This window comes from Stegostoma tigrinum, chromosome 8 (genome assembly GCF_030684315.1).
Source record: "Stegostoma tigrinum isolate sSteTig4 chromosome 8, sSteTig4.hap1, whole genome shotgun sequence".
NCBI classification, from domain to species: Eukaryota; Metazoa; Chordata; class Chondrichthyes; order Orectolobiformes; family Stegostomatidae; genus Stegostoma; species Stegostoma tigrinum.
The window spans coordinates 41,401,725-41,427,306 of record NC_081361.1 but is presented as its reverse complement, the minus strand read 5'-3'; the positions used below and the strand labels follow the sequence as shown (position 1 = coordinate 41,427,306).

Genomic DNA, 25,582 nt, shown 5'->3' with positions numbered 1-25,582 from the left:
AGTAAAAGGTGAGCGTAGGTGGGGAGGTAGGGAGGAGATAGGTCAGTCCAGGGAGGATGGACAGGTAAAGGGGGCGGGATGAGATTAGTAAGTGGGAAATGGGGCTAGGGCTTGAGGTGGGAGGAGGGGATAGGCGGAGGAAGAACAGGTTAGGGAAGCAGGGACAAGCTGGGCTGGTTTTGGGATGTGGTAGGGGGAGGGGAGGATTTTGAAGCTTGTGTAGTCCACATTATTCCCATTGGGCTGCAGGGTTCACAAGTGAAATATGAGTTGCTGTTCCTGCAACCTTTGGGTAGCATTGTTGTGGCACTGCAGGAGGCCCAGGATGGACATGTCGTCTAACGAATTTGGGGGGGGGGGGGGGGGGGCGCGTGGCAAGGTTGAAGTGGTTCGCAACTGGGAGGTGCAGTTGTTTAGTGCCAACCGAGCGTTAGTGTTCTGAAAAGTGGTACCCAAGCTTCCACTTGGTTTCCCCAACATAGAGGAGGCCACAGCAAATGCAGTATACCACATTAGCAGATGTGCAGGTGAACATCTGCTTGATGTGAAAAGTCTTCTTGGGGCCTGCGATGGGAATAGGGGGTGGGAAGGTGTAGGGGCAGGTGTAGCACTTCCTGCGGTTGCAGGGAAAAAAGTGCCAGGTGTGGTGGGGCTGGAGGGGAGTGTGGAGCGGACAAGGGAGTCATGGAAAGAGTGGTCCCTCCAGAAAGCAGATAAGGGTGGGAAGGGAAAAAGCATCTTTGGTAGTGGAATCAGCTTGCAGATGGCAGAAGTGTCAGAGGATGATGCATTGGATCCAGAGGTTGGTGGGGTGGTATGTGAGGACAAGGGGGATTCTGTTTTGGCTGTTATCGCAGGGAGGGGATGTGAAGGAGAGTTGTGGGAAATGTGGGAGACAGTCGAGGGTGTTCTCGACCACCAAGTTGGGGGGGGGGGGTGCGCGCGGGGGGGGGTAGTTACGGTCCTTGAAAAATTGAGGACATCTGAAATGTTCGGGAGTGGAATGTCTCATCCTGGGAGCAGATGCGATGGAGGCAAAGAAATTGGGAATAGGGCATGGTACTTTTGCAGATGGCGGCTGGGAGGAGGTGTATTCTAGGTAGCTGTGGAAGTCGGTGGGCTTGAAATGGATATCGGTTTCTAGGTGGTTACTGGAGATGGAGATGGATGGGTCCAGGAAGGAGAGAGAGATATCACAGATGGTCCAGGTGAACTTAAGGTTGGGGTGGAAGGGGCTGGTGAAGTGGATAAACCAAATCGAGCTCCTCGTGGGAGCACAAGGCAGTGTTGATACAGACATCAATGTAACGGAGGAAGAGGTGGGGTTTAGGGCCAGTATAGGTATGGAAGAGGGATTGTTCCAAGTAACCTACAAAGAGGCTGGAGAATCTGAGATTACAAGGTGTAGAGCTGGATGAACACAGCAGGCCAAGCAGCAAAGGAGCAGGAAGTCTGACGTTTCGGGCCTACTTGGTGTTGATACATCCACAATGCTGTGAGGGAGGGAGCACCAGGATTTCAACCAAGCAACACTGAAAGAATAGTTATAAATGTTTCCAACTCTGGATGGTGATTGGCTTGGTACGAATTACGACTGCAACTAATGGTGAGTCTTTCCATTGATTTCAACTTCACTTGGGCTGCTTAAAATCACACTTAGTGAAAGTTTGCATTTCTTTGTAAAGGTCAGTCAGTCATTTTGCTGCACTCCTAGAATTCAATACACTGGGCTACACTTCATCTGCTTCTACCTCTCAGAAGCAAAGAATGGGCATGTTCAAGCAAATGTTTGACAAAACATCAAACATATTCACTTTTTAAATAAATTTTACAGCTACATTTATGGAAATGTATATAAAGGAGGTAAGTACCAACAATATCAACCATAGGTCACCAAAATCCAGGTAACTTTCAAAATCTGAAAAAAAGTGTGGTATGTTAAGAATCTAGCTAATGTACTGGGATGTAGATCTCTGTATGGGCATTCTTTCATTCTTGTCACTGAAGATTGGCTAACAATCAAGTTTTGCGAGGAGGGCAAGTTACAGTTGAGTTAACACTAACTTTATATCAGAGGTAAGGTCCAAACAATTTTCTTTCAACAGTTCTAAAAATTTATTTTTTTCAGAACTTTTCTTTCATAATTCTACAGGCTTATTTTTCCCCCCTTTTCTCATCACTGTACATTACACATGTAAGTGCAAACACTGTCAACGTGTCAATAACTGACACTTTTCCCCACAGGTTCCATTAGGACTTTGTATATTTATTATTCAGTCTCCTCTTTCTCAAATTAACTTGCTTCCAATCCTCAACTTCACATCATAATATCTCCATCCTTCAAAGAAGTTTCATTCTTCCAAATTGGAGCCCAGTTTGTACCTTCTTTCCTTTTTACACCCCCCACCTTACCTGCTTTTGTCTCTGCTCAGCAAACGGCAGCTGATTTTCACATCCCAGGTTGCAAGCAAATTGTTCACCTTGTTGTTTATATGCTTCTGCACAAGCTAAAAAGACAATGTAAATTGTAAAACAGAGAAAGTACTTCTAATGTCAGGCCTATGCAACAATACCATACGAATAGGTACCTACACCTTGTAGTCCATGGGAGAAACCTCATTGCCATGTATGCTCAATATCTATTAAAAGCTTCTCTTTACATTTAGTCTTATTATCACTACATATTGGTTCTGTTTCATTATGACACTAAAAATGGAGTTTAGTAAATCAAGAGTGTGCCAAAAAAACCCACAACTGTACAGTTATAGGAGTTTGCCCTTCCAAATAAGTCGGATGGGGTATATGTCACCACTTTTGGTGCTGGAATTAATTCCATGTGAGTCATTAAAAAGAATCACAACAGCTATTCAAACCAATAAAGTGCACCATTTTCAATGCATTGTTCCTGTAGTGCATTTATTGTAACACAGCAAAGAAACTCAACACCCATCCCTGTAAACCATGATATGTCTGAACAATTAAAAATCAACCCTGCAGTGGAGGAAGAGGTGCTACATGATTTGGGAATATATTAAACTATTCAAAGAACGAAGGAAGAGTTAAAAACTAAGCAGTGTAATCCAGTATCCTGTTGGGTTCCAGGTAAAAACAGCATACACTATTTATTCTAAATGTATTTAACCGAAAACAAACAGAATTAATGCATTAAAGCTAAGAATGCCCAATTCACTGGTAAAGCCACTCAATTGTCAGATGTGGTCTTAAGTGCTTGTTAAGCACAAAGTTGCTTAAGTCAAGCAAACCCTTTAAACAAAAATTATGCTTTGTATGCCTCGGTCAGTCACTTAAAAAAATACTTTGTAGCCAAATGTTGTTTCACAGCAACTCCTCAAAGGCATGGACATTTTAATGATGTAAGGCATTATACAGATTTCATTCAAGATAATGCAGAGCACAATGTCAGACTCACCAGGTCAGAGCCATACAGCACAGAAAAGGCTCATCAGCCCATTAAGTCCGCACCAACATAACTACCACTAAACCCCAATTTTCTGCACTGGTCCCAAATCCTTGGATACTACGATATTTCAAAGTATTCATCCAAATATTCGTTTTTAAATAGTTTAAGGTTTCCGGCCTCCACGACCTTCCTAGACGGTGCATTCCAGATTCCCACCACTGAGTGGGCAGGCAGTGTTAAAACTGATTTTTGCAGTACAAATTGTTAAATATGTGCACTTAACTAGGTTCTTTATACAAATTTAAAGTGTAACAATTTATACATCAGGTCCTAGTTTGCCAAATGGATACACTACAATTGTACAGAACATGACAAACCAGACAGTTTAAAATCTTACCTGATTCACATTCATTTTTGGTCTTGTTTAAGTCTGTGCCTTCATCAACAAACTGACAGATAGAGAACAGCCTACATCCTCTCTGGCAAGCATAGAGTTCCTCCTCCTGTCATTATGGACAAGGTGGGGGGGGAAGAAATGAACAACCAGTTCTATTGGTACATTCAAATCCAGTGCTATCAGCAATTGTTTGTATTCATTTTCACAGCATATTTTGACTTTGAACGATAAAAAAATGGAACATTCAAGATCCACATTTGTACAAAACTCCTTTGTCACTGCCAACAGCAACGGGAAAAAAAATACAAATACTGAAATTGCACAGAGCACTTAGCATCTGAAAACACTGAAATGTTTCCTGTATTCTAGTGAAGGGGAGGTTCATTAAATTTAAATGTCTGTATCAAAGAACAGCAGTGCACAACAGTCATGAACCTAAGCCTGCTGACAGTAAATGCATGAATTACATTTGAAATGCCAAAGTACAAAAACTTAAAATCAACTTTTATCATTTCTCAGCTCAAAAATTTGTCCTTATGAATTCTTAGGAGCAATGTCATCAAGTATTTTTTCTCAACAATAAACTTTGCAAGCACTTTACATTTAAAATTATAAAAATGCTGGTTTTGTCTACAGTACAAACAGGAGGCAATGAAATGAAAAAAACTGGTAAGGATTTGTCTCCAATTTTAAATGTAAAACAAAGTACTATAAAAAGAAAGCAAACACCTAGGCACAGAGAGACACATGAGTCAATGCAGTTTAATGCCAAAAACAAAAAGCATAGACATTCTACTTCAAACATGCCTAATCACCAAGTATTACATGTGTTTTGGTGACACTGTGGACAAGTCATGTGTTCTGGCAGAGGAAAATCTCCCTCATGGAACTATAAAAAGGTTTTCACACTTGGGTCACATACAGAATCCCACCCAACGATCTGAGTGGTGACAAGTTCGCTAGCAGACTGGAAAAGTTACACTCAAATGTTCAGTCATAATTCTTTATTCCTACTTGCTGGGAAGACTGGAAGAAAGAGTATAGCCAGATAGTGAAAAAACAAAAGATAAAGATCAACTACAACAGAATGAAGGACAAAACTGAATCATTACAGGTTGGTCTTGGAATAACTGAATGCACCTTTTTAAAAAGCTCCAGAAAGTAACTTGTTCCAATTCCAAAAAGTTCTTTCCATGGACCTCAAATTTAGGATAAATGTAAGAGATGATAGATGAACTGTAGATCAACACCATCAAGATGAGTCATGGACAAGCAACAAATATGACAGCCAATTCAGATGATAGAAAGAAGTAATAAAACAAACATCACTAGTGCAGTAGAAAGTGTTTGATGGGGGTGAGGATATGCAGTTAAAGAAAAAGTTAAAGTTAAATTTCTGTATCAAGAGATTCTTGATGCCAATACTAAACACACAAAATAGGATGAGACTCAATACTCCAAAACCGTCCCAGATCTTGAGCACTACACTACGATATTTCTTACACTAGTGAAGTTACAAAGTTGCATTTGGAGGTTAAGTTGATATTTAAGGCTGTAGAAAACATTTTCAAGGGCAAAAACTTGTTGGATATTGCCTGTAGATCTACCGAGACCTACTGCTAAACAATTACTGGGAGGAATGTGAAGCTTCTGTGAAGGATTAGATCTTCTAAGTGTAAGTAAAACATTGTATTATACAAAATCAAAAACAAATAGGTACTTAGAATTTGAACAACTTTAAATTCTGATCAAGAATTGGAAAAGTAGGCCAATGGATTCCAACCCTGCTGGGCAGCTCCCCTAGATGTCATATTCCTGCACACTTAATGTTCCATGATTCCCATACTCTGTAAATCAGTCATCGTTCTCAACAACTGAACCAATCTTGTGACTCTTAACTAAACCTCAAAAAGACATGTACCTGCACACTTACTTCGCGTACTCCTTGTACAAGCATACCAAAGTCTCTCCGAACATATAAATATTTATGAGTTTCACAACTTTAAACAAAATTCTGCATTATAGTCAAAGTGAATAATTTAAAACACACCAACATTATAGTCCTTGCTTGTGACCTTATTGCCTGATCACATAACATTTGCCCTCCTTGGTTTACATTACAACCCAACTTTAATATATTATTCTTGTTTCTTTGTAAACAACTGTAGTCCCAGCACTCATTATACAACATGTTGACTTGAAAATGCAAGATTCATCCCTACTCCTAACTGCCTGTTAAGCAATCCCTCAACCATTTTAATACATCTGTCAACCTCAGAAGTTGATACTGGCCTATTTATCTTGCACATGCACTTCTAATGCCTACTAGAATGCCAAATGTCTTACATGCACTGGTTCCCCTTTAACTACCCCAAATAGATTTATCTTTAAAAATTAAATCTTAAAAATACAATTTGGGGAATGTGGAAATCCCTGGACTCAAAATGCTGACTTTTTAAGTCCACAGATGTTGGAAAAACTCAACAGGTTTAGCAGCAATTCCTCAGATAGCAAGAACTGCAGATGCTAGAATCAGAGATAACAAGTGTTGAGCTGGAGGAACACAACAGGTCAGGCAGCAGAGAAGCAGGAAAGTTGACATTTCGGGTCCCCAAAATTGCTGCCGGGCCTGTTGGGTTCCTCCAGCTCAACACATGCCTCTGGCAGCAATTTCCACTTGTGTTTCAGATTTCAGGCATCTGCAGTTCTTTGGGTAGCAGAAATCCCTGTCACTGATCAGAAGTCAATACCGTAAGGGCATATAGAGCATATTCCACCATTCAATCAGAACACTTTCTATTGTGGCCTTAGACATTATTCCAGCCAGCAATGGCGACCATGTTGGGAGTACAGGCCACAATGGTTCAGCTGCGCATGGTTCCATTCTCACGCACTAAAATTCAAATCACAAGATCAATATAATAGAAAAAGTTGACTGATTCACCTACACCTTTTTTGCTTATGGCAGAACAATTGCACCCCTTCACAATCATGCTTGTTTAATAGCCAATTCAACCAACAAACCAGGTTACCAAGCACTTAAGTGGGCATCCTTACTGATATTTCCTCTGGTTTATCTGAAGTTTCAAGAGTCAAGCATTGACTCCAGAGTTATAAATGTAATGAAATTATGTGCTTAAAAAGTAGACAAAACCTTCAGTCTATTGTTGTATATTTTAATGGTGCATGCAATTGTCACAAATATGAAATTACTCAAACTCATTACCCACAAAGCTCAAAACAAGTTTATTACCTTTTGTACAATTATTTATAATTAAATACAATAAACCAAACTTCCTCCAGGAGCTCCATTAAAGATAATATATCTCAAACATTTTGGGGGGGAAGAGAGGAGGAGGAGAAGAGACAAAGTGAGTCTGAAAGCTTTCAGACAACGTTACAGTTGAGTTAATTATGCAACAGGTCATGCTTTTGAGAAGCACTGCTTCCTTCCACAAACTATAGGCACTGATGCTTTTAAGACCATCCTAACCAACTGAAGAAGAACAGACTTCAGAATTACCAATATTGCTTTATCTCAATCCTGAGGAAGGATCTTAAGATTGATAACCCAACTGCTGCTTAACTTGCTCAGTATTTATTTTCAAACTTCCAGCAACTGTAGAATTTCCCCTTTTCTCTAATTTCATACTTGCACATCAAATTTATTTTTTATTTTAAAATTTAAAATCTCCTACATCAATGACTTCTGGTTCTGGAAGTTGCTGCCACACAGACCTTAGAGGTCAGCGCAGAAGAAAAATGATAGCAGGAAGAACTGTAAACTTAGCTTTAAAGTGATCCAAAGAGAGTGGCACAGCAGTAATATTATCAGGACTAGTTATCTAGACCCCCGGTTCTGAAGGCTGGAGCTTGAATACCAAAGGACATACATCATTCATTTACTTAAAAACAAGTGAAATTAAAAAGCTAGTCAGTCAATTGCAGTTAACACCCATCTGGTTCATTAAAACCCTTAGGAGAAGGAAATCAGCCATCCTTATTGGCTAGCTGACACATGACGCCAGACCTATAGCAATAAGTTACCAGGACTGGAGGGTTTGAGTTACGAAGAGAGGCTGGATAAGCTGGGACATTTTCCACTGGAGCACAGGAGGTTGATAGATGACCTTATAGAGGTTTATAAAATCAAGAGAGGCATAGATAAAGGTGAATAACAAAGATCTTTCTCCTATAGTGCAGGAATTCAAAACTAGGGGGTGTATTTTTAAAGGAGAGAACATAAAGATTTAAAAAGGGACGTAAGGAGCAACTTTTTCACAGAGGTTCATTTGTACGCGGCATGCACTGCCAGAGGAAGTGGTGGATACAGATACAGGTAGAACATTTAAAAGACATTTGGGCAAGTACAAGAATAGGAAAGGTTTAGAAATATATGGGCTAGACACAGACAGATGAAACTAGTCAATAGGGTGAGTAGGGCCAAAAGGGTCTGCTTCTATGCTATACAATTCTATGACTCTGTGGTTAACTCTTAAATGGCCCTCCATGCAACTATCAATTGGCATTAAATGCTAGTCTAACTAACATCCTACAAAGAAATCCCTGCAACATTGGAATTTAGAAAAATTGCCTGATTAAAAGTTTAACTACCACACACAAAAGTTCAAAAATACTGTTTGACTTGATCACACTGACATTTATAGCTCAGGTGTGACATAAGCAACAGTCTTTTTTGTATGATTGAAGGAAAATTTCATTGCCTTATTGAAAAAGAGTTCCAGTCATTTGTTCAACTTTTAAAAGTTATTTTTTTCTCCCAGACAGAAAAGCCAGCCAAATATCTAGGGGAAAAGAAAAATTACTCTTTGTTGAGAATTAAGTGGTGTAGTGAGGGATGCTCTGCACTTGCCAGAAATGATGAAACGGACAACAGCAGGTTTTTTTTTTTAAAAAAAAATCAGGTCTCAGATCAAAGCCAACAGAACGAATGCAATATGCATCTTACATTTTTTTTTTAAAAAGCACTGCAGGAAAGTAAGTCAGCATGTAGTAATAAATTTGGTCCTTAAATTTCTTAACAGAACTATTTTGAAGCCAGAAAGGGTTTGCTGTCTTGGCTGCAGCCAATAGTCCGTGTACTTGCAATTGAAGTTTTCAAAAAAACCTTTTCAGAAAATTCTAATATGATCTGACCTGTCACCTTAATCTCAAGTGACATCACAATGACAGCAGTGACAGAAGTTACACTTGATTTTTCAAAACCACAAAGTTTCAACATGTTCCTTAAAAACACCCAAAATATTTAAAATACTTCACTTGTGCCAGCTGTGCTCGTATCACACGAGGGGGGCCCAGGGCAGTAGATGCACAAGACCACCACCATCTGCAAGTTCCCTTCCAAATTAACCTTCCTGGTCTTGGAAAAATGACGGTTCTTCCATGTTGCTGGGGTAAAAGCTTGAAACTCTCTTCTTAACAGCAATCTGAATATCCCAAAACATTCCCATGGACTGCAATGGTTCAATCTATTTTTCTTCAATCTGTTCAGAGATCTGTTCACATCTCTGGGGTAGGTGAAACTTCAACTTAGGTCCCTGGGCTCATGGGTTGGGACACTACCACCATAACTGAGCCCTGACAATGGTTCAAGGCATAAGCTCATGACTATCACCACCTTAGAGCCAATTAAACCTGGGCAGTGAATGTCAGATGCTTACTTAACCATGATCATGCCACATGTTACCTCCCCAAACTCAACCAGGAGCATGACAAACTTAAATTCAACACTTTCCTTCAACTCAAGTCTCCCAACCAAGCTACTGAGAAGTCCTCACAGATAAAAGATTTCCCTGGCCAGCATGGTGAGTCACTCATTGGAATGAAATCTAATTCCTAAATTCAGGAGGAGGTTAGGCACAGGCCAACTCAATATATGCAAAGTGTGATGGTTAAATGTAACCAAATCACAAATCATACAGTAACTTAAATAATTGATTGATAGCTATTTTGGCACATGTGACAATAAAGAGTGAAAAGCTTTGCTTACAAGTAGTACAGACAGACCACAGTGCGCAAAATATGTATAGACCAAAAAGACCTAGGAGGTATACAAATTACATTGCACAGAGCATGTGCTAGGAGAGATCAACATTAGCAAGATCAGAAGTATTTGAGGCTACAAAATCCATTCAGTCTGATAACTGCTGGGAAGAAGCTCTTCCTAAACCTACTTGTGTTTAGGCTTCTGCATCTTCAGCCTGACAGAAGAAATTGGAGGAGATCATCACTGGGGTGCAATGGGTCTTTGATGATGTTGGCAGCCTTTCTGCAGCAGCAAGCCACATAAGTGGAGTCCATGAAAGGAAGGTTGGCTTCGGTGAAGTTCTGGGCTGTGCACAACACCTTCTGTAGTTTCTTGCAGTCCTGGGCAGAGCAGTTGCCATACCACACACTCAACACATTACATTAGGATATGTTTATTTTATTAGGCCAAAACAGCTCTCAAACTCCATACTTACAAGACTATCTAATTCAGGCACCCACTGAGATACCTCACAATGCAAAACTTCTGACTCCTGCTGCAGGCATGACAAAGTGGTGACTGAACCCCGGATCAATACTGTACAAGGCAAAGAATGGCTGAGCCCTGGTTTCTAATTTTTTTTGACAATTTCAAAACTCCAAACCAAATAAACTCATTTGTTTCAGATAAAAAAAACGGCCCGTACACGATGTTGGTTAATTAAAGGGAGATAAATCGTGTCATGAATTGAACATTGACAACAAAGTTTAGAGCTGGATGAACACGACAGGCCGAGGAGCAGGAAAGCTGACGTTTGGAGTCTAGAACTTTCTTCAGTAACCCAGCATCGGCAGTTTCTACTGTCTGTTTGAATTGGTCATTAAATGAGTTTCACACAAAAAAATACAACAGTGCAAATGACGAATAAATGGAGACAGCAGCGGTTATATTCACACACACTGGAATGTATTCGATGTGCGTTATCATGTAAACGACGGCCACAAAGCTACTGTCAAAAGGCCAGAGCAAGGGGTAAAAATAAACGATGTCACGTGAACGTTTTATAGAAAGACTTCACTGCCAGCTTTCGAGCAACGAAAAAAAACATATTCCGGTTCCTCTCGAGTAGTGCAACTTTTCGATCGTTCAGAGTTAATTACTTCTCTGTGCAACTAACAACCTCGTTCGAAACCCCCATCCCCAAAAAGGGCTCGCCAACTCAGTTCAAATGTTCGAACAAATAAATTGCAGATTTCAACCATCTGGATCACACAAGCATTCCTTGGCGCGAAAATAAACCCAAGGGGACTAACAGAAGTATTAACAAAGAAACAGCCTTCTTAGGCTAAACACAGGCCTGTCTCTACCCCTGGCCAACCGGGCAGCCTTACCTTCGGGTAAGTATGCAGGCTGTAAGTCATCTCGCAGCTTCTCTGACACGACGCCGTGTCACCTAAAACCGCTTCGAAAGCATCGGAAGCCAGCGACGGGGTAGAGAAGGAAGACAAAGCAAACCCCAAGCACAGTAGAAGGCTAACGACAGAAGCTCTACAATGGAGCTGTCCCGCTACCTCCGCCATCTTCAGTCTGTTTGTTGTGATCCAACCCACAACGCACACACGCCCTCCAACCACCCTCAGTGACCTCAACTCTTATTGTCCGCTCTTTGTTTTTGAAATTTGTATGACCCTCATTTAACCGAGATAGAGCCGAACTACAAAGCCAAGGCTTGCTTTTGGACTTTGTGTTATTTATAGATAATTCCTTCTCTAAATTTTTTTAACTTCAAAATCATCGCCGGAAATTGTCTGCGTAGGGGATGCTGGGATATGTAGTTTTTTCCCCTGGATTTTTAAGCATGCGACTCCCAGCATGCACCGGGCGAGGACGCTGGGGAGAGGAGGTGGTCGTTGCTAATGGATCGCTTTGTGAGGAAGGGCCGGGATCTGAGCCTAGCGCTGCACCCAGCTAAGGTTTATCGCCAGGTCACTCTCGAGTCTTTAAAGGTAGAGTCCTGGCTTCTCTGGCACCGTCGAGTTACTTGGGTTAAATTGTAAGGCCGGATGCTTTTATTTTTAAGTGCAGGTTTTTCTTGCGAGCTGCCCTCCCCGTTGCCTGCTGACCCTCAGCTGCAGTTTATTGTGTCGCGGCAGGAGAAGGCTGTTGGTGCTCAGTTAAATATTCCCCCGTTACGGGCATGTTTTTCAGAATCAAGGAAAGGCTGGAGATGGGAGAGATTTTATTAGAGAGTCGCAGATCAGTGTCTTTTCCATCACACGCGAAAGAAAACAAAATTGGCAGAGAAACTCAGCAGGTCTGGCAGCATCTGTGGAGAGAGAAACAGAGTTGACGTTTTTTCGGCTCCAGTCTGAAATTCTGAAGAAATCACACTGGACCCGAAACTTGACTCTGCTTTCTCTGCACAGGTTTTGTCAGACCTCTGAGTTTCTCCGCCAGTTTCTGTTTTTGTTTCAGATTTCCAACAACTGCAGCTCTTTTGTTTTATTTTATGTTAATCCGTTTTCCACAGTGTGCAGAATGCCCTGGCAAACTACCCAGCTCCACCCTCCCTTTGTTCCCTCCTGAAAGTGCTTGAATGGTTCTCATCCCCAAATCCATACCTGCTTTTCATGGAATTCCATGTTTGAATTCTTCTGTTCAAGTTTCTGCCTTTGATGCATGACAAAATGACATCCTTTGTGATCGACAAAGGGCGAACTTCCTTCCTTATCTTTATCAGATTCTCCCCAACTTTGACATCATCAGCTGCACCATCCTCCCCTCATGCTTCTTAACTCAGCTGGATCGGTAGGATTACCTTCACTTGGTTATGTTCTTGTCTATCGAACCACAGCCAGAGAATCACCTGCCACTAGCTCTGCTGTTCTTGAAGGTCAGCTTCCCTATTACTCTGCTCCATCACCTTGCTGCTGAACCCAACCCTCTTCCAGATACCTGCCTGAGGCTAAATCTGACTTTTGCAAATTTAATGTAGTTTTTCATCCCATGATAAGATCCTGACTCTGTGTGTACAGTAGGACAGCCTATTTTTATGCCAATTACATTGACTTTACAGAAGGAGAGGATTAAATAGCTTTGAAATATGAATTTGGGGGAGAATTCAAAAAGACAGAAAATAACATGATGAAGAATTTCTTTTGATGAACTTAATTAGGAAAAGGTAGAGAATTTGGGGAGGCACGTTTCGAGAGGAAAAGGACCAAAAAGTGATATGGGGAAACTTCTAAGAAAGAAGAGGTAGGAAGAGAATGTGAGTGTTGGATGGTATGAGGTGAGGGCAAATGGGGGAAAAAATGGTAAAAATTATGGAAAGACTCTATGAACCTTAAGTTCACCTGGACCATCTCCAATATATCTCTCTCCCCTTTCCGGACCCCTTTATTTCTATCTCTGGCAATGACCTGGAAACCGACATCCAGTTCAAGCCTACCAACTCCCACAGCTACCTAGAGTACACCTCCTCTGACCTACCTTCCAGCATAAAGGCAGTTTCCTATTCCCAAATCCTTTGCCTCCACCGCATCTGCTCCCGAGATGAGGCATTCCACTCCCAGACATCTTCATTTTTCAAGGACCGCAACTTCCCCCTCCACAGTGGTCGAAAACGCCCTCGACCGCGTCGCTCGCATTTCCCATAACTCATCCCTCACACCTCCTCACCACAACAATAACCAAAACAGAGTCCCCCATGTCCTCACGTACCACCCCACCAACCTCCAGATCTAACTGGACCCCACCACCAAAGACATTTTTCCCTCCCCACACTTATCTACTTTCCGGAGGGACCACTCTCTCTATGACTGCCTTGTCTGCTCCACGCTCCCCACCACCCCGGCACATTTCCCTGCAACCGCAGGAAATCACTCCCCCCCCCCCCCCCCCCCCCACCCCCATCCCAGGCCATAAGAAGATCTTCCACATCAAACAGATGTTCACCTGCACATCTGCTAATGTGGTGTACTGTATCTGCTGTTCCCGTTGCAGCCTCCTCTACATTGGGGATACCAAGCAGAGCTTGGGGACCGTTTTGTAGAACACCAACATTCGGTTCGCACCAAACAACTGCACTTCTGTGAACTATTTCAACTCACCCTCCTACTCCTTGGACAACATGTCCATCCTGGGCCTCCTGCAGTGCCACAGAGATGCCACCGAAAGGTTGCAGGAACAGCACCGCATATTTTGCTTTGGAACCCTGCAGCCCAACGGTATCAATGTGGACTTCACAAGCTTCAAAATCTCCCCTCCCTCGACTGCATCCCAAAACCAACCCAGCTCGTATGCGCCTCCCTAACTTGTCCTTCCACTGTCCACTCCTCCCACCTCAAGCCCCACCCCCATCTCCTAACTACTAGATTCATCCCACCCCTTCAACTTGTGAGTCCTCCCTGGACTGACCTATCCCCTCCCTAACTCCCCACCTACCCTCACCTTTCCTGGCTCCAACCTCACCTCCTTGACCTGTCTGTCGTCTTTCCACCTATCGTCTCCTTTATCCATCTTCTGTCCGCCTCCCCATCTCTTCCTCTTTATTTCAGAATACCCCATCTCTTCCCCATTTCTGAAGAAGGGTCTAGGCCCGAAACGTCAGCTTTCCTATTCCTCTGCTGCGTGGCCTGCTGTGTTCAATCCGCTCTGCACCTTGTTGTCTCATATTCTCCACCATCTGCAGTTCCTACTATCCCAGTGAACAATGTATCCATCTCTGGACAAAGCAGACCTCGTGATGGTGAAAATTGCCCCCAACACTGCTGCTGGCCAAGCTCATCTGCTGCCGAAAATCTTGCCTATGTCTGAATTATCTTTTAATTTTGACCATCCCGATGCCACCCTGGACAAACTCCAGGTTCTACCCTCTGTAAATCTGAGGTCAGCCAAGACTCTGTTGGCCATGCTCTCTGCTAACTGACTTACTTTGGCTCCTGCTAAATATACTTCTTCAATTTTAAAATTCCTCACTCGCTCTTTGACATCTGTCTTTGCCATTTCTCTAATCTCTGCTAGCCTCTCAGCCCACCAAGATGTCTGCATATCTAATTCTTGTCTCTTGTGGGTGTTCAATTTTAATTACTCGACCAACAATTGTGCTTTCAACTACCTGAGCTCTAAACACTGACATTCTCTCCTTTAAGGTCTCTATTTGTTTCATCCTTTTAATGTACGTTTTAAAATTTAACTCTTACCAAAGTTTTGGCATCTGACCAAATATAATGTGTAGTTAAAATTAAAGATATTTACCCTTGCTTAGCTGATGTACCATTTATCTAGTGGTTAAGGTTGAATTCTGTCGCTTCTACTTTTGTTACAGTAAAAGTTATCTTATTATTGCATATTTTGAGGAATTTGTCACTTTAAAATGTCAAGTTTTTGGGATCATCATAACAAATATACATACTATCCTTAAATCATGTCTATAACTTTGGATGATCTGCATTTTTGTCAGTGTTTACATTTTTTGCAATTTTAATTCTTAATGTCCATGGCTTTACAATGCAAAATATGTTTGATTTCCTCCTAAACCTTAAACACTACAGACGTATTACATGATTTTGATATTTTTTGCTGAAATAGTTTTTGGGTGATGACTATTGTTTTTATTCTCCAAACAGAGAGTTGTGGTGATTGAAGATATTAAGAGATGTAAGTCTATTTTGGAACTGCCTAATCAAACAAAGGAAAACTTAATGGAAGCATTAAATGAATTAAAGAAGAAAATACCTTCACAAGAAGTATTGCTGTCAACTAAAATAGGTGAAGATTATAACTGCACAGTTCTTACTTTCAAGATTGTAATTTGACATCTGACAAACTTTTAAAATTATGATATTAGTATAAATTATGTTTTGTAACTTCCTAATGATCTTAATGGAATAGTGCTTCTGTTCCTCATGCCTTTTAAGTCCGATGTTTTGAAGTGTGGATCATTCCACTAAACGATTTGGGAGATGTAAACTGGGTTGATGGATTTTCTGTCACTTCTGATGATGTTATTGATTGAGGAATAGGTATAGTTTCAGAATGCCTCCAATTTCCACTTGCTGCTTTTCCTCTTCCAAAGGGAGATAGATGTGTCCTAGCATTTTGATTTAAGTTACTAATGCAAACAGATGTTGATATTCTAGTCAGGAATTATTAACCTGTGAGGTTGCAGACCTGTGCAAACATCACATTGCAAAAGCACAAAGTAACAAATAAATATCATCACTAATAGACATTAATATTACCCTTTTTGGATTTTGTCATTGTAAGAAAATTCTGGAAATATTGAGAAGATCAAGTAATTGCGGATAGAGAAACAAAAGGTAAATTTTTGCTGAGCAAAATGTTTACGATTCAGTGGGAGGCCTAAGGAACCCAAGTGTACAAATTGTCAGGCAAGAGGTTGACAAGAAAAAGACAAATTAGTGCACTTCCATTCCCAAGTTTGAGGCACAAAATCTTTCAGTCATATCATGCAACAAGATTAAAATAGTAGTAAACATGTGGTGACCAATACAAATTAGACTTGTGGATTTCCCTGATAGCTCTATGATATTGTGTATTGTATGGTGTGGAGGTTGAGTTGTGCTTATCAGCAGGTTGCCAAGTTTGATCTTTGAAATTAGTACTATTCTGGCTCAAATTACTGCAGTGCTATATTTGGTATTGGTGTGTCCCTTGCTGTAATAGAAATCTGCTCAATTTCAGTTATAATATTGCTTACATTAGAGTACTGCTTGTTAAAAATTGAAACCATTTTTTTTCAGTTTTCTTTTGACCTCTTAAACTGAGAGTTTATTGGCAAAATGAAGACGCATCTGTCTTTGTGTTCTAAAGGTCATTGGACCCAAAGCATTAACTTTGGTTTCTGCTAGACTTGCTAAGCTTGACAGAAATTTCCGTTTTTGTTTCTGATTTCCAGCATCTTCAATTGTTTCGGATTTTGTTTCCCTCTGTTTTTGAGGTTTTCATCTTGAAAAGATCAAGGATGTGATCCTCTTTTTATGCAATGTCCAATGGTTGTGATTGTCTGCAGCGAGCAATAGCTCATTTTTAAACTAGAAACAGAATCAGCAACAATTCTTCTCTGTAAAATTCTATTGCTGATTGGTATTTACTTCTCCGGACTTCTTAGGGCACTCAGTAAACAAGATGCGTAAAAATTCGGACCCTGAAGTGGCCGAGCTTGCTCAATCCATTGACACAACGTGGAAAACTTTCATGAAAGAAAACAGAAATAAACAATCCATTGAGGTGCGATGTGATCCTAAAACAGAATGTCTTAGGAGTAATGCTCGAAAACTGTTATCTGAAGCCTTGAAACTGAAGGTAATTTTAAAAGTAAAACTTTACAATGAAAGAGTCTAAAACAAGATTTCTATTGTTTTTTTTTAAGAGTGAAAATACATTTTCCCCCTCTGTCACCTTTATTTTCGTATTTGTAAGAGTAAGTCAAAAAAAATCCAGTGATATCAGAACAGAATGTATGTTTATTACCCACGATCAGTATGTTTTGTGTGAAGAAGGTGTCCTTTCTTACTCTTGGAGTGTATAACCCAAAGTAATTTAAGTAAGGAGCTTTTGAGGATTTGAAAATAGAGGTTAATATGTTCATGCACATGCACATCTCATATGCTGTTCTCACACAGTTACATCAAATTTAGATATAGGGGACATTAATATACTCTTACAGATTCATAGTTATACCAGTCTTTGATTTATGATCTCAGATCTCATTAGCAAATCATTAGTGTCTTGGACTGTTTCAACACTTCAATTTGAAGTGACCGGTTAAGCTCAGTAGGTTAGAGCACGGTACTTATAACACCAAGGTCACAAGTTTGATCCCCATACAGGCCAAGTTACTTTTGGGTAGCGTGATCGTTCAGTGGTTAGCGCTGCTAGCTCTCAGCACCAGGGACCCAGGTTTGATTCCAGCTTTGGGAAACTGTCTGTGTGAAGTTTGCATGTTCTCCAGGTGCTCTGGTTTCCTCCCACAGTCTAATTTTAGCCATGGTAAACGTGGGGTTACAGTTGGAACTGGGTCTGGGTGGGTTGCAGTTCACACGGTCAGTTCGGACTCAGTGGGCCAAAAGGCGGCCTCCTGCTTTGTAGGGATTGGGATTTATGTTTCTATGATAAGTAAATGTCTTGTAATACGTTCACAGCAGATTAAGATGCTTCTTATCATTGAATTTCCAGAATGTTTGGTTTTCAGATGGAGTGGTGTCCTCTCTGGGAAAATCCTGTTTTCACAATATTATCGTTTATTACCTTGGCTGCTTGATGACTTGCAAATTGTTTGTGGTACAGTTTTCTGGCCAACAAAAATATTTTGATGGCTTTCATGAAGCTAAATGTAAAACAGCTTTTAGGTGACTCTCAAAAGCAGACAAGAACATGGCTGCCTCACCATGTGATTTTATTTTCGGAACTTCAAAATCCCCTCCAAATTAAGGATTGATGTCCACTTTGTACATCCTGTCCTGCAAATTAACATATCTGAGGGAATGAGAGAAAGTATCATAGTTTTAGAAAAACCCATCCAATCAGATAAGACAATCTTTAATTGGTTTCAGGGAAAGGCATTGATTCACAAGGCTTTGATCTGCTATCCTGCAAGGTTCTTTTGTCACTTGCATTTCAGGGGAATTGTTTCAATCTGCGAAAAAAAAAGTCAGGTGAATCTTACAGCTGTCTTTTATGGAGTCATTGAGCTGCACAGAATGGAAACAGACCCTTTGATCCAACCGTCCCTGTCTACCAAATATTCTGAATTAATCTAGTTCTATTTTCCAGCATTTGGCCCATATCCTTCTAAACTGTAACCCCACGTTTACCATGGCTAAAATTAGACTGTGGGAGGAAACCAGAGCACCTGGAGAACATGCAAACTTCACACAGACAGTTTCCCATTCATAGACCCATCCAGATGCCTTTTTAAATGTTGTAATTGTACCAGCCTCCTCCACTTCCTGTGGCATTTCGCTCCGTACACGCACCACTGTCTGCATGAAAAAGTTGCCCCTTGGGTCGCTTTAAATTTTTCCCTCCTCACCTTAAACCTATGCCATCTCGTTTTGGGCTCCCTTACCCTGGAGAAAGGACCTTGATTATTCACCTATCCATGCCCCTCATGATTTTATAAACTTCTATAAGGTCTTCCCTCGGCCTCCGCTCCAAGGAGAATAACCTTATCCTATTCAGTATCTCGCTGTAGCTCAAATCTTCCAGCCCTTGCAACTTGCTTGCAAATCTTTTCTGAACTGTTTCAAGTTTCATAACATCTTTCCTATAGCAGGGAGAGCAGAACTGAATGCAGTATGCCAAGAATAGCCTAAGCAATGTCCCCCCCAACTCTTATACCCATTGCACTGACCAATAAAGGCAAGCATACCATACACCACCTTCACTACCCTGTCTACCTGCAACTTCACTTTCAAGGAACTACGAACCTGCATTCCAAGGTCTCTGAGCTAGTAGGAACTGCAGATGCTGGAGAATCTGAGATTACAAGGTCCAGAGCTGGATGAACACAGCAGGCCATGCAGCATCTAAGGAGTAGGAAAGCTGACGTTTCGGGCCTAGACCGATGGGGGAGGGGAAGGTGGTTCTGAAATAAATAGGGAGAGAGGAGAAGGTGGATAGAAGATGGATGGAGGAGAAGGTAGGTGGAGAGGAGACAAACCGGTCAAAGAGGTGGGTATGGAGCCACTAAAGGTGAGTTTAGGTGGGGAGTTAGGGAGGGGATAGATCAGTCCAGGCGGATGGACAGGTCAAGGGGGCGGGATGAGGCTAGTAGATAGGAGATGGGGTTGGGGCTTGAGGTGGGAGGAGGGGATACGTGGGAGGAAGATCAGGTTAGGAGGCGTAGACAAGCTGGGCTGGTTTTGGGATACAATAGGGGGAGGGGAGGATTTTGAAGATTGTGAAGTCCACATTGATACCATTGGGCTGCAGGCATCCCAAGCAAAATATGAGGTACTGTTCCTGCAAGCTTCAGGTGGCATCATTGTGGCACTGCAGGAGGCCCAGGATGGACGTGTCGTCTGAGGAATGGGAGGGGGAGTTGAAATGGTTCACGACTGGGAGGTGCAGTTGTTTAGTGTGAACCGAGCATAGGTGTTCCGCAAAGTGGTCCTCCGCTTGGTTTCCCCGATGTAGAAGAGGCCGCAACGGGAAAAGTGGATACAGTATACCACATTAGCAGATGTGCAAGTGAACATCTGCTTGATGTGGAAAGTCTTCTTGGGGTCTGGGATGGGGGTGAAGAAGGAGATGTAAGGGCAGGTGTAGCACTTCCTACAGTTACAGGGAAAAGTGCAGGGGGTGGTGGGGATGGAGGGGAGTGTGGAGTGGACAAGACAGTCACGGAGAGAGTGGTCGCTCCAGAAAGCAGATAAGGGTGGGGAGGGGAAAATGTCTTTGGTAGGGTCAGATTGCAAATGGCGGAAGTGTTGGAGAATGATGCGTTGGATCTGGAGGTTGGTGGGGTGGTACGTGAGGACAAGTGGGATTCTGTTTTGGTTGTTATTGCAGGGAGTGGGTATGAGGGATGAGTTGCGGGAAATGCAGGAGACACGGTCAAGTGCGTTCTCGACCACTGAAGAGGGGAGGTTGTGGTCCTTGAAAAACGAAGACATCTGAGATGTTCGGGAGTGGAATGCCTCATCCAGGGAGTAGATGCGGCAGAGGTGAAGGAATTGGGAATTGGGCATGGTAGTTTTGCAGGACGGTAGGTGGGAGGAGATATATTCTCGGTAGCTGTGGGAGTCGGTGGCCTTGAACTGGATGTTGGTTTCCAGGTGGTTGCCAGAAATGAAACAGACATCCAGGAAGGAGAGAGAGGTATCAGAGATGGTCCAGGGGAATTTAAGGTTAGGCTGGAAGGTTTTGATGAAGAGGATGAACTGTTCAAGCTCCTCATGGGAGCATGAGGCGGCACCAATACAGTCATCAATGTAATGGAGGAAGATGTGGGGTTTAGGGCCAGTGTAGGTACAGAAGAGGGATTGTTCCACTTAATGTACAAAGAGGCAGACATAGCTTGGGCCTATGCGGGTACCCATGGCCAACCCCTTTGTCTGTAGGAAGTGGGAGGAATTGAAAGAGAAGTTGTTCACGGTGAGGATGAGTTCGGCTAAGAAGATGAGGGTGTCAGTGGAGGGGGGGGCTTGTTGGGCCTGCAGGATTGGATGAAGCAGAGGGCCTTCAGGCCATCTGCATGGGGAATGCAGGTGTATAGGGACTGGACGTCCATGGTAAAGATGAGGTGTTGGGGACCAGGGAATTGGAAGTTTTCAAGGAGGTGGAGGGCGTGGGTGGTGTCACGAACATAGGTAGGGAGTTCCTGGACCAAGGGGGAGAAAATGGAGTTGAGATAGTTGGAGATAAGTTCGGTGGGGCAGGAGCAGGCAGAGACAATGGGTCAAGCAGGACAGTTGGGTTTGTGGATTTTGGGAAGGAGATAGAAGCGGGTGATGCGGGGTTGGCGAACGATGAGGTTGGAGACTGTGGGTGGGAAGTCACCTGAGGTGATGAGGTTGTGGATGGTTTGGGAGATGATGTTTTGGTGGTCGTCGGTGGGTCGTGATCAAGGGGATGGTAGGAGGAGGTGTCAGAGACTTGGCGCCTGGCCTCGGCGATTGTAGAGGTCAGTGCTTCATACTACACCTGCACCTCCCTTGTCCATGGGTTTTTATGGTGAGTTGGGATTGGAGTGGAGGGCTGCACATTCTGTGGGGGAGAGGTTGAGGTGATTGATGTCACGATGGCAATTAGAGACGGTCAAGGGAGGGTAGGAGCGCTTTGGGGTGGTGTCCAGGAAAAGGGGTCAGTAGGGGGAGGGGTAGGATCATGGTTAAAGAAATAAGCGCAGTGGCGGTGGAAAAACTGTTCAACGTCCAAGCGTGAGCAGTATTCATTGATGTTTGCATGGAGGGGGACAAAGATGATCCCTTTACTGAGAACTAGCCATTCGTCCTCAGTAAGGGGGAGGTCTGGGGAGTTGGTCTCTGTCCAGTTTTTGCATCCAGTATTAAAAACAGAAAATTAGTTTGAAATTCAGAATAGGAAATGCCAGTACTTGGAGTGACAATAAAATAATTGGAAAATGAAAACTGCAGTGGCATCCCATTCATTTTCAGCATGTCCACCAATTGTGTGGGGTAGGGTATTTCAATTCTGCAGTGGTGCTATTGCCCTTCACTAACTGCTTTACATTAGGACGAGGGGTACACAAAAGCCTCCTGAGTTTAGGGAAGCAGCACATGGAATATTTCGTTTTGAAAGCTCTAGGCAAGCTAATATTCATTTGCCAACCATAATTTCCTTTTAAGACACTTAAGAGTCAGATATATACACTGGAATTGATGTCATGGCTCAGTTTTGAGGGATGATAGCGTATTCTATCACAAAATTGGCCCAGGCTAATGCTTCAGAAACCCATCCCAATTAAATTCAATTAATGAATGAGTCTGAAAAAATCAGTAATGATTAAACTATCAATTTTTTGTGAAAAATCCATCTGGTTAACTGACAGCCTTTAGATTTGGAAATCTGCTGTCCTTATTTGAACTAGCCTGCATGTGACTTCTTGTCACATACTTGCTATTTGTAGCGGAGATCCCAGGAGATATCTTTCAGTGGAAGTCCTAAGAGCAACCTATGATTGAGAGAGGAGAGCCTTAATCGGAACGAGCATATCTTTCACATCACTTCTTTAAAAGCAGAATCATTTTTGACATGTGTAAATGGACATTTTTTTGTTCCTTCTAGTCATTGAATGTGCGGCAAACCCTCCAATATATTTCATGGCTTGTAATCATTACTTCAGGGTTTCTTTCGTGGACATGTAGCTTTTAGCATTTAAAAGCATAATATCATTTGTTACTTTATCTTAACTACTCACTGTAAGTTCGTAAGTACACTGTTTAATATTTCTACAGAATGATGACCCACTGATTGAAAACATAGAGCGAGAGATTTTCCATCAATGTTCTCGTCTGATCAACATCAACTACCGACGGACAGTAAGAACTCTGGTCTTTAGCTTAAAACAGAAGCCTGAAGTCCAAGAACAAGTTAAAACCTACAGTCTGCCAGTGAAACAGCTTATTGAAAACCACAAGAAATGATTCATTGTGAGTTCTTGAAGTATTATGTATAAACCTATAAATTGTGAATTTCTTAAATTTTGGCCTTTTTTAATTTCAATCATAGGAATTTGAATATGATAAATATGCGAACTTTATTAATAAATTCCTGGTATTTGTACAAATCTGTTGGAGAATTCTTTTGGTTTGTTTGTGACTCACTGCCTATAATTTCATGCTGACAAAGTTGCCAATGAATGCAAAGTTTGCTGTGCTAGAGTCTCCTGAGGGAATCTTTTTGGGTCAGTGAATAATTGGTTGGGAAGATGATGAAAATTGTTGCTTCAACATAACTTAAATGTATTTTTAAATTCTTTTAAGATAATTGGTGCGTTCGACTGAACCTGTTCTGTCACATTATTAAGATCAGGTTCTTTACGATACTGCAAAGGTATAATCAGACTACACACCTTCAGAATCATAAGTTGACTTCAGTTTTTGATCATTAGATTTATTTATTCATGGAGCAAGGTTATTGCTGACTCTATCAGCATTTATTGCCCATCCCTAATTGCCATAAAATAGTGGTGAGCTGCCTTCTTGAACTGTGGACATCCTTGGGTTGCACTCTGTTGTTAAGATGTTCCAGGATTTTGACCCAGCAATAGGGAAGGAACAGCTCTGGTAAAAACATGGAATTGGCATGGAACACCTGGGTTAAGGAAAGAAACATTATCAAAGCTTTAGCTGGCATATTCTTAAATGCTAACTGAGAAGTGCATATTTATCCAATATTTAATCAGGACAAGATTAGACTGAGCTGCAAAACCCTTCACACTAATTCACAAAAAGCTGATTACTATCTGAAGCACCACATCTGCGCATTCTCGAGGAAAAGGTCATTGGTTCCAAAAAGCGTATCATGTTTTCATAGCATTATCCCATCCACCATACTTGCCGTACTCTTCAGTCCATTTTTTTCCAAAACCTATGTACAATAACTAATTCTTGAACCAGTTACATCTGGTGATGCTGCACTCTAGTTGTTGCCCGTTCCTAGTTGCTCTGAAGAAGTGGGTTTGGACTTTGCTAGGTTCTTGCAATGGTGCTCCCTCAACAGTACTGCCTAGAGAAATCCAGGTCTTTGATCTAGCAACAAAGATGCAGTGGTGGTTATATATTCAAATCAGAATGGCAGGGAACTTGAAGGCAACATTTCCAACATTGCTAGAATGTATTTTACCTTTTTAAATACTATTGCTGCAATAATACTTTTTTGAGTTTGTCTAAATACTGGAAATGAAAATTTTTTTTGTTACCTAGTGATGGTTTACAATGAATTATCAACTAGGAGCTGACTTGAAACAAATTACAATCATACAGTCAAAAAGAGAAAACACGTTTATCTTTTATTCTGGGTAATTATTTTTACCAATCACACTTCCCTCTACAAAATCCATAGCTCTGGCTAACTTTCTGTACCTAATTGTAGCCGTAGCTCAGACAAGCTTATTTATTTCAAACTGTAGTCCTTGTTGATCTTGTAGCATAGCAGGGAGTGAAGCGTGTATCTAAGAATCTATTATAGAAACTGCTTTCAGCATTATGACCTGACTACCAATTGCTCTAACATGCTGTATAGTTGTCATGGTGACAGAATATGGAGAGAATAAAGGTCACTTAAAAGATAAATTTCTATTTTGCTTGTTTTAATTAGTGACAGAAATTATTTTTTTAAAAAAGGAACACTAAAAATATGCATTAAGATTGTATTGCATTTTGAATTATTTTGGGACCTCCCTGTTTCTAATTTTACAATCAAAAAGAAGAGATATGAAGGAAAATGCAATGAAATCTTCACTGAAAGACAGTAAAAGAGAAAGCCTGTGAACAGTATTTGTGATTGGACTCTGCATAGCTTACTGCAGAAATGTGTGTTTTTAGTAAATCACCACTATAGTTTAGGATAATTGGTCGGTGCGGACAAGTTGGACTGAAGGGTCTGTTTTCATGCTGTAAAACTCTATGACTCTCTCATTGTGTATCACAAATATTTAGTGGCTAAAATTGAAGCTAAAATTATTTTTAAAAATATATTCTATGGTAAATTGTAACGATTGAATACAATCATGTGAACGAGGTGAAATGAAAATTTGCAATTATTTTGCAAGTAATGTAACATTTGGCCATTGTCCATATAAATATTATTTTGTAAGTTCTGCTTCATTTAACAGTATATTAGCTCTTAAAATCCATACATCTCAATAACTATTACTGTTTTTCTTTCAACTCTCTTTCTAAACCTTTAGCTTTGCTTATTTGAGTCTTGGATGTTGATTAGTGATTTTAAAAAAAATTATTCATTGGATGTGGGTGTCACTGGTTAGACCAGCATTCGTTGCCCATCTGTAGTTGTTGAGAGGGCGGCTGACAGTCAACGACATAGCTGTGGATCTGGAATTACACATAGACAAGGTAAGGATAACAGTTGTTTTTCCTTTAAAGAGCGTTAGTGAACTAGATGGGGTTTTCCCCTGACAAGGGTTTCATGGTCATCATTAGACTTTTAATTGATTCAAATTCCACCATCTGCCATGGCCAGGTTCAAACCTAGGTCTCCCAGAACAAGACCTGAGTATCCGAATTAATAGTCTAGCAATAAAACACTAGGCCACTGTCTTCCC

The 25,582-nt window shown here is 41.4% G+C and overlaps 2 protein-coding genes across 2 annotated transcripts in view; one reads left to right on the top strand and one right to left on the bottom strand.

Annotated features, from left to right (window-relative positions):
• tmem59 (transmembrane protein 59) overlaps positions 1 to 11,423 on the bottom strand; it is a 32,055-nt gene extending 20,632 nt beyond the window's left edge. The window contains exons 1-3 of the mRNA XM_048539654.2: positions 11,196 to 11,423; positions 3,819 to 3,924; positions 2,413 to 2,507 (exon numbers count right to left, since the gene is read on the bottom strand). Coding sequence (XP_048395611.1) covers positions 2,413 to 2,507; positions 3,819 to 3,924; positions 11,196 to 11,384 — 390 coding nt within the window. The 5' untranslated portion in view covers positions 11,385 to 11,423. The remainder of the gene's footprint in view (positions 1 to 2,412; positions 2,508 to 3,818; positions 3,925 to 11,195) is intronic.
• A 251-nt stretch (positions 11,424 to 11,674) lies between these two features.
• On the top strand, positions 11,675 to 25,145 carry tceanc2 (transcription elongation factor A (SII) N-terminal and central domain containing 2). Its single transcript, XM_048539552.2, has 4 exons — positions 11,675 to 11,810; positions 15,435 to 15,576; positions 16,940 to 17,133; positions 22,752 to 25,145. The coding sequence occupies exons 1-4, from the start codon at positions 11,721 to 11,723 to the stop codon at positions 22,938 to 22,940; spliced, it is 615 nt and encodes a 204-aa protein (XP_048395509.1). The 5' UTR covers positions 11,675 to 11,720; the 3' UTR covers positions 22,941 to 25,145.
• Positions 25,146 to 25,582: the final 437 nt, after the last annotated feature.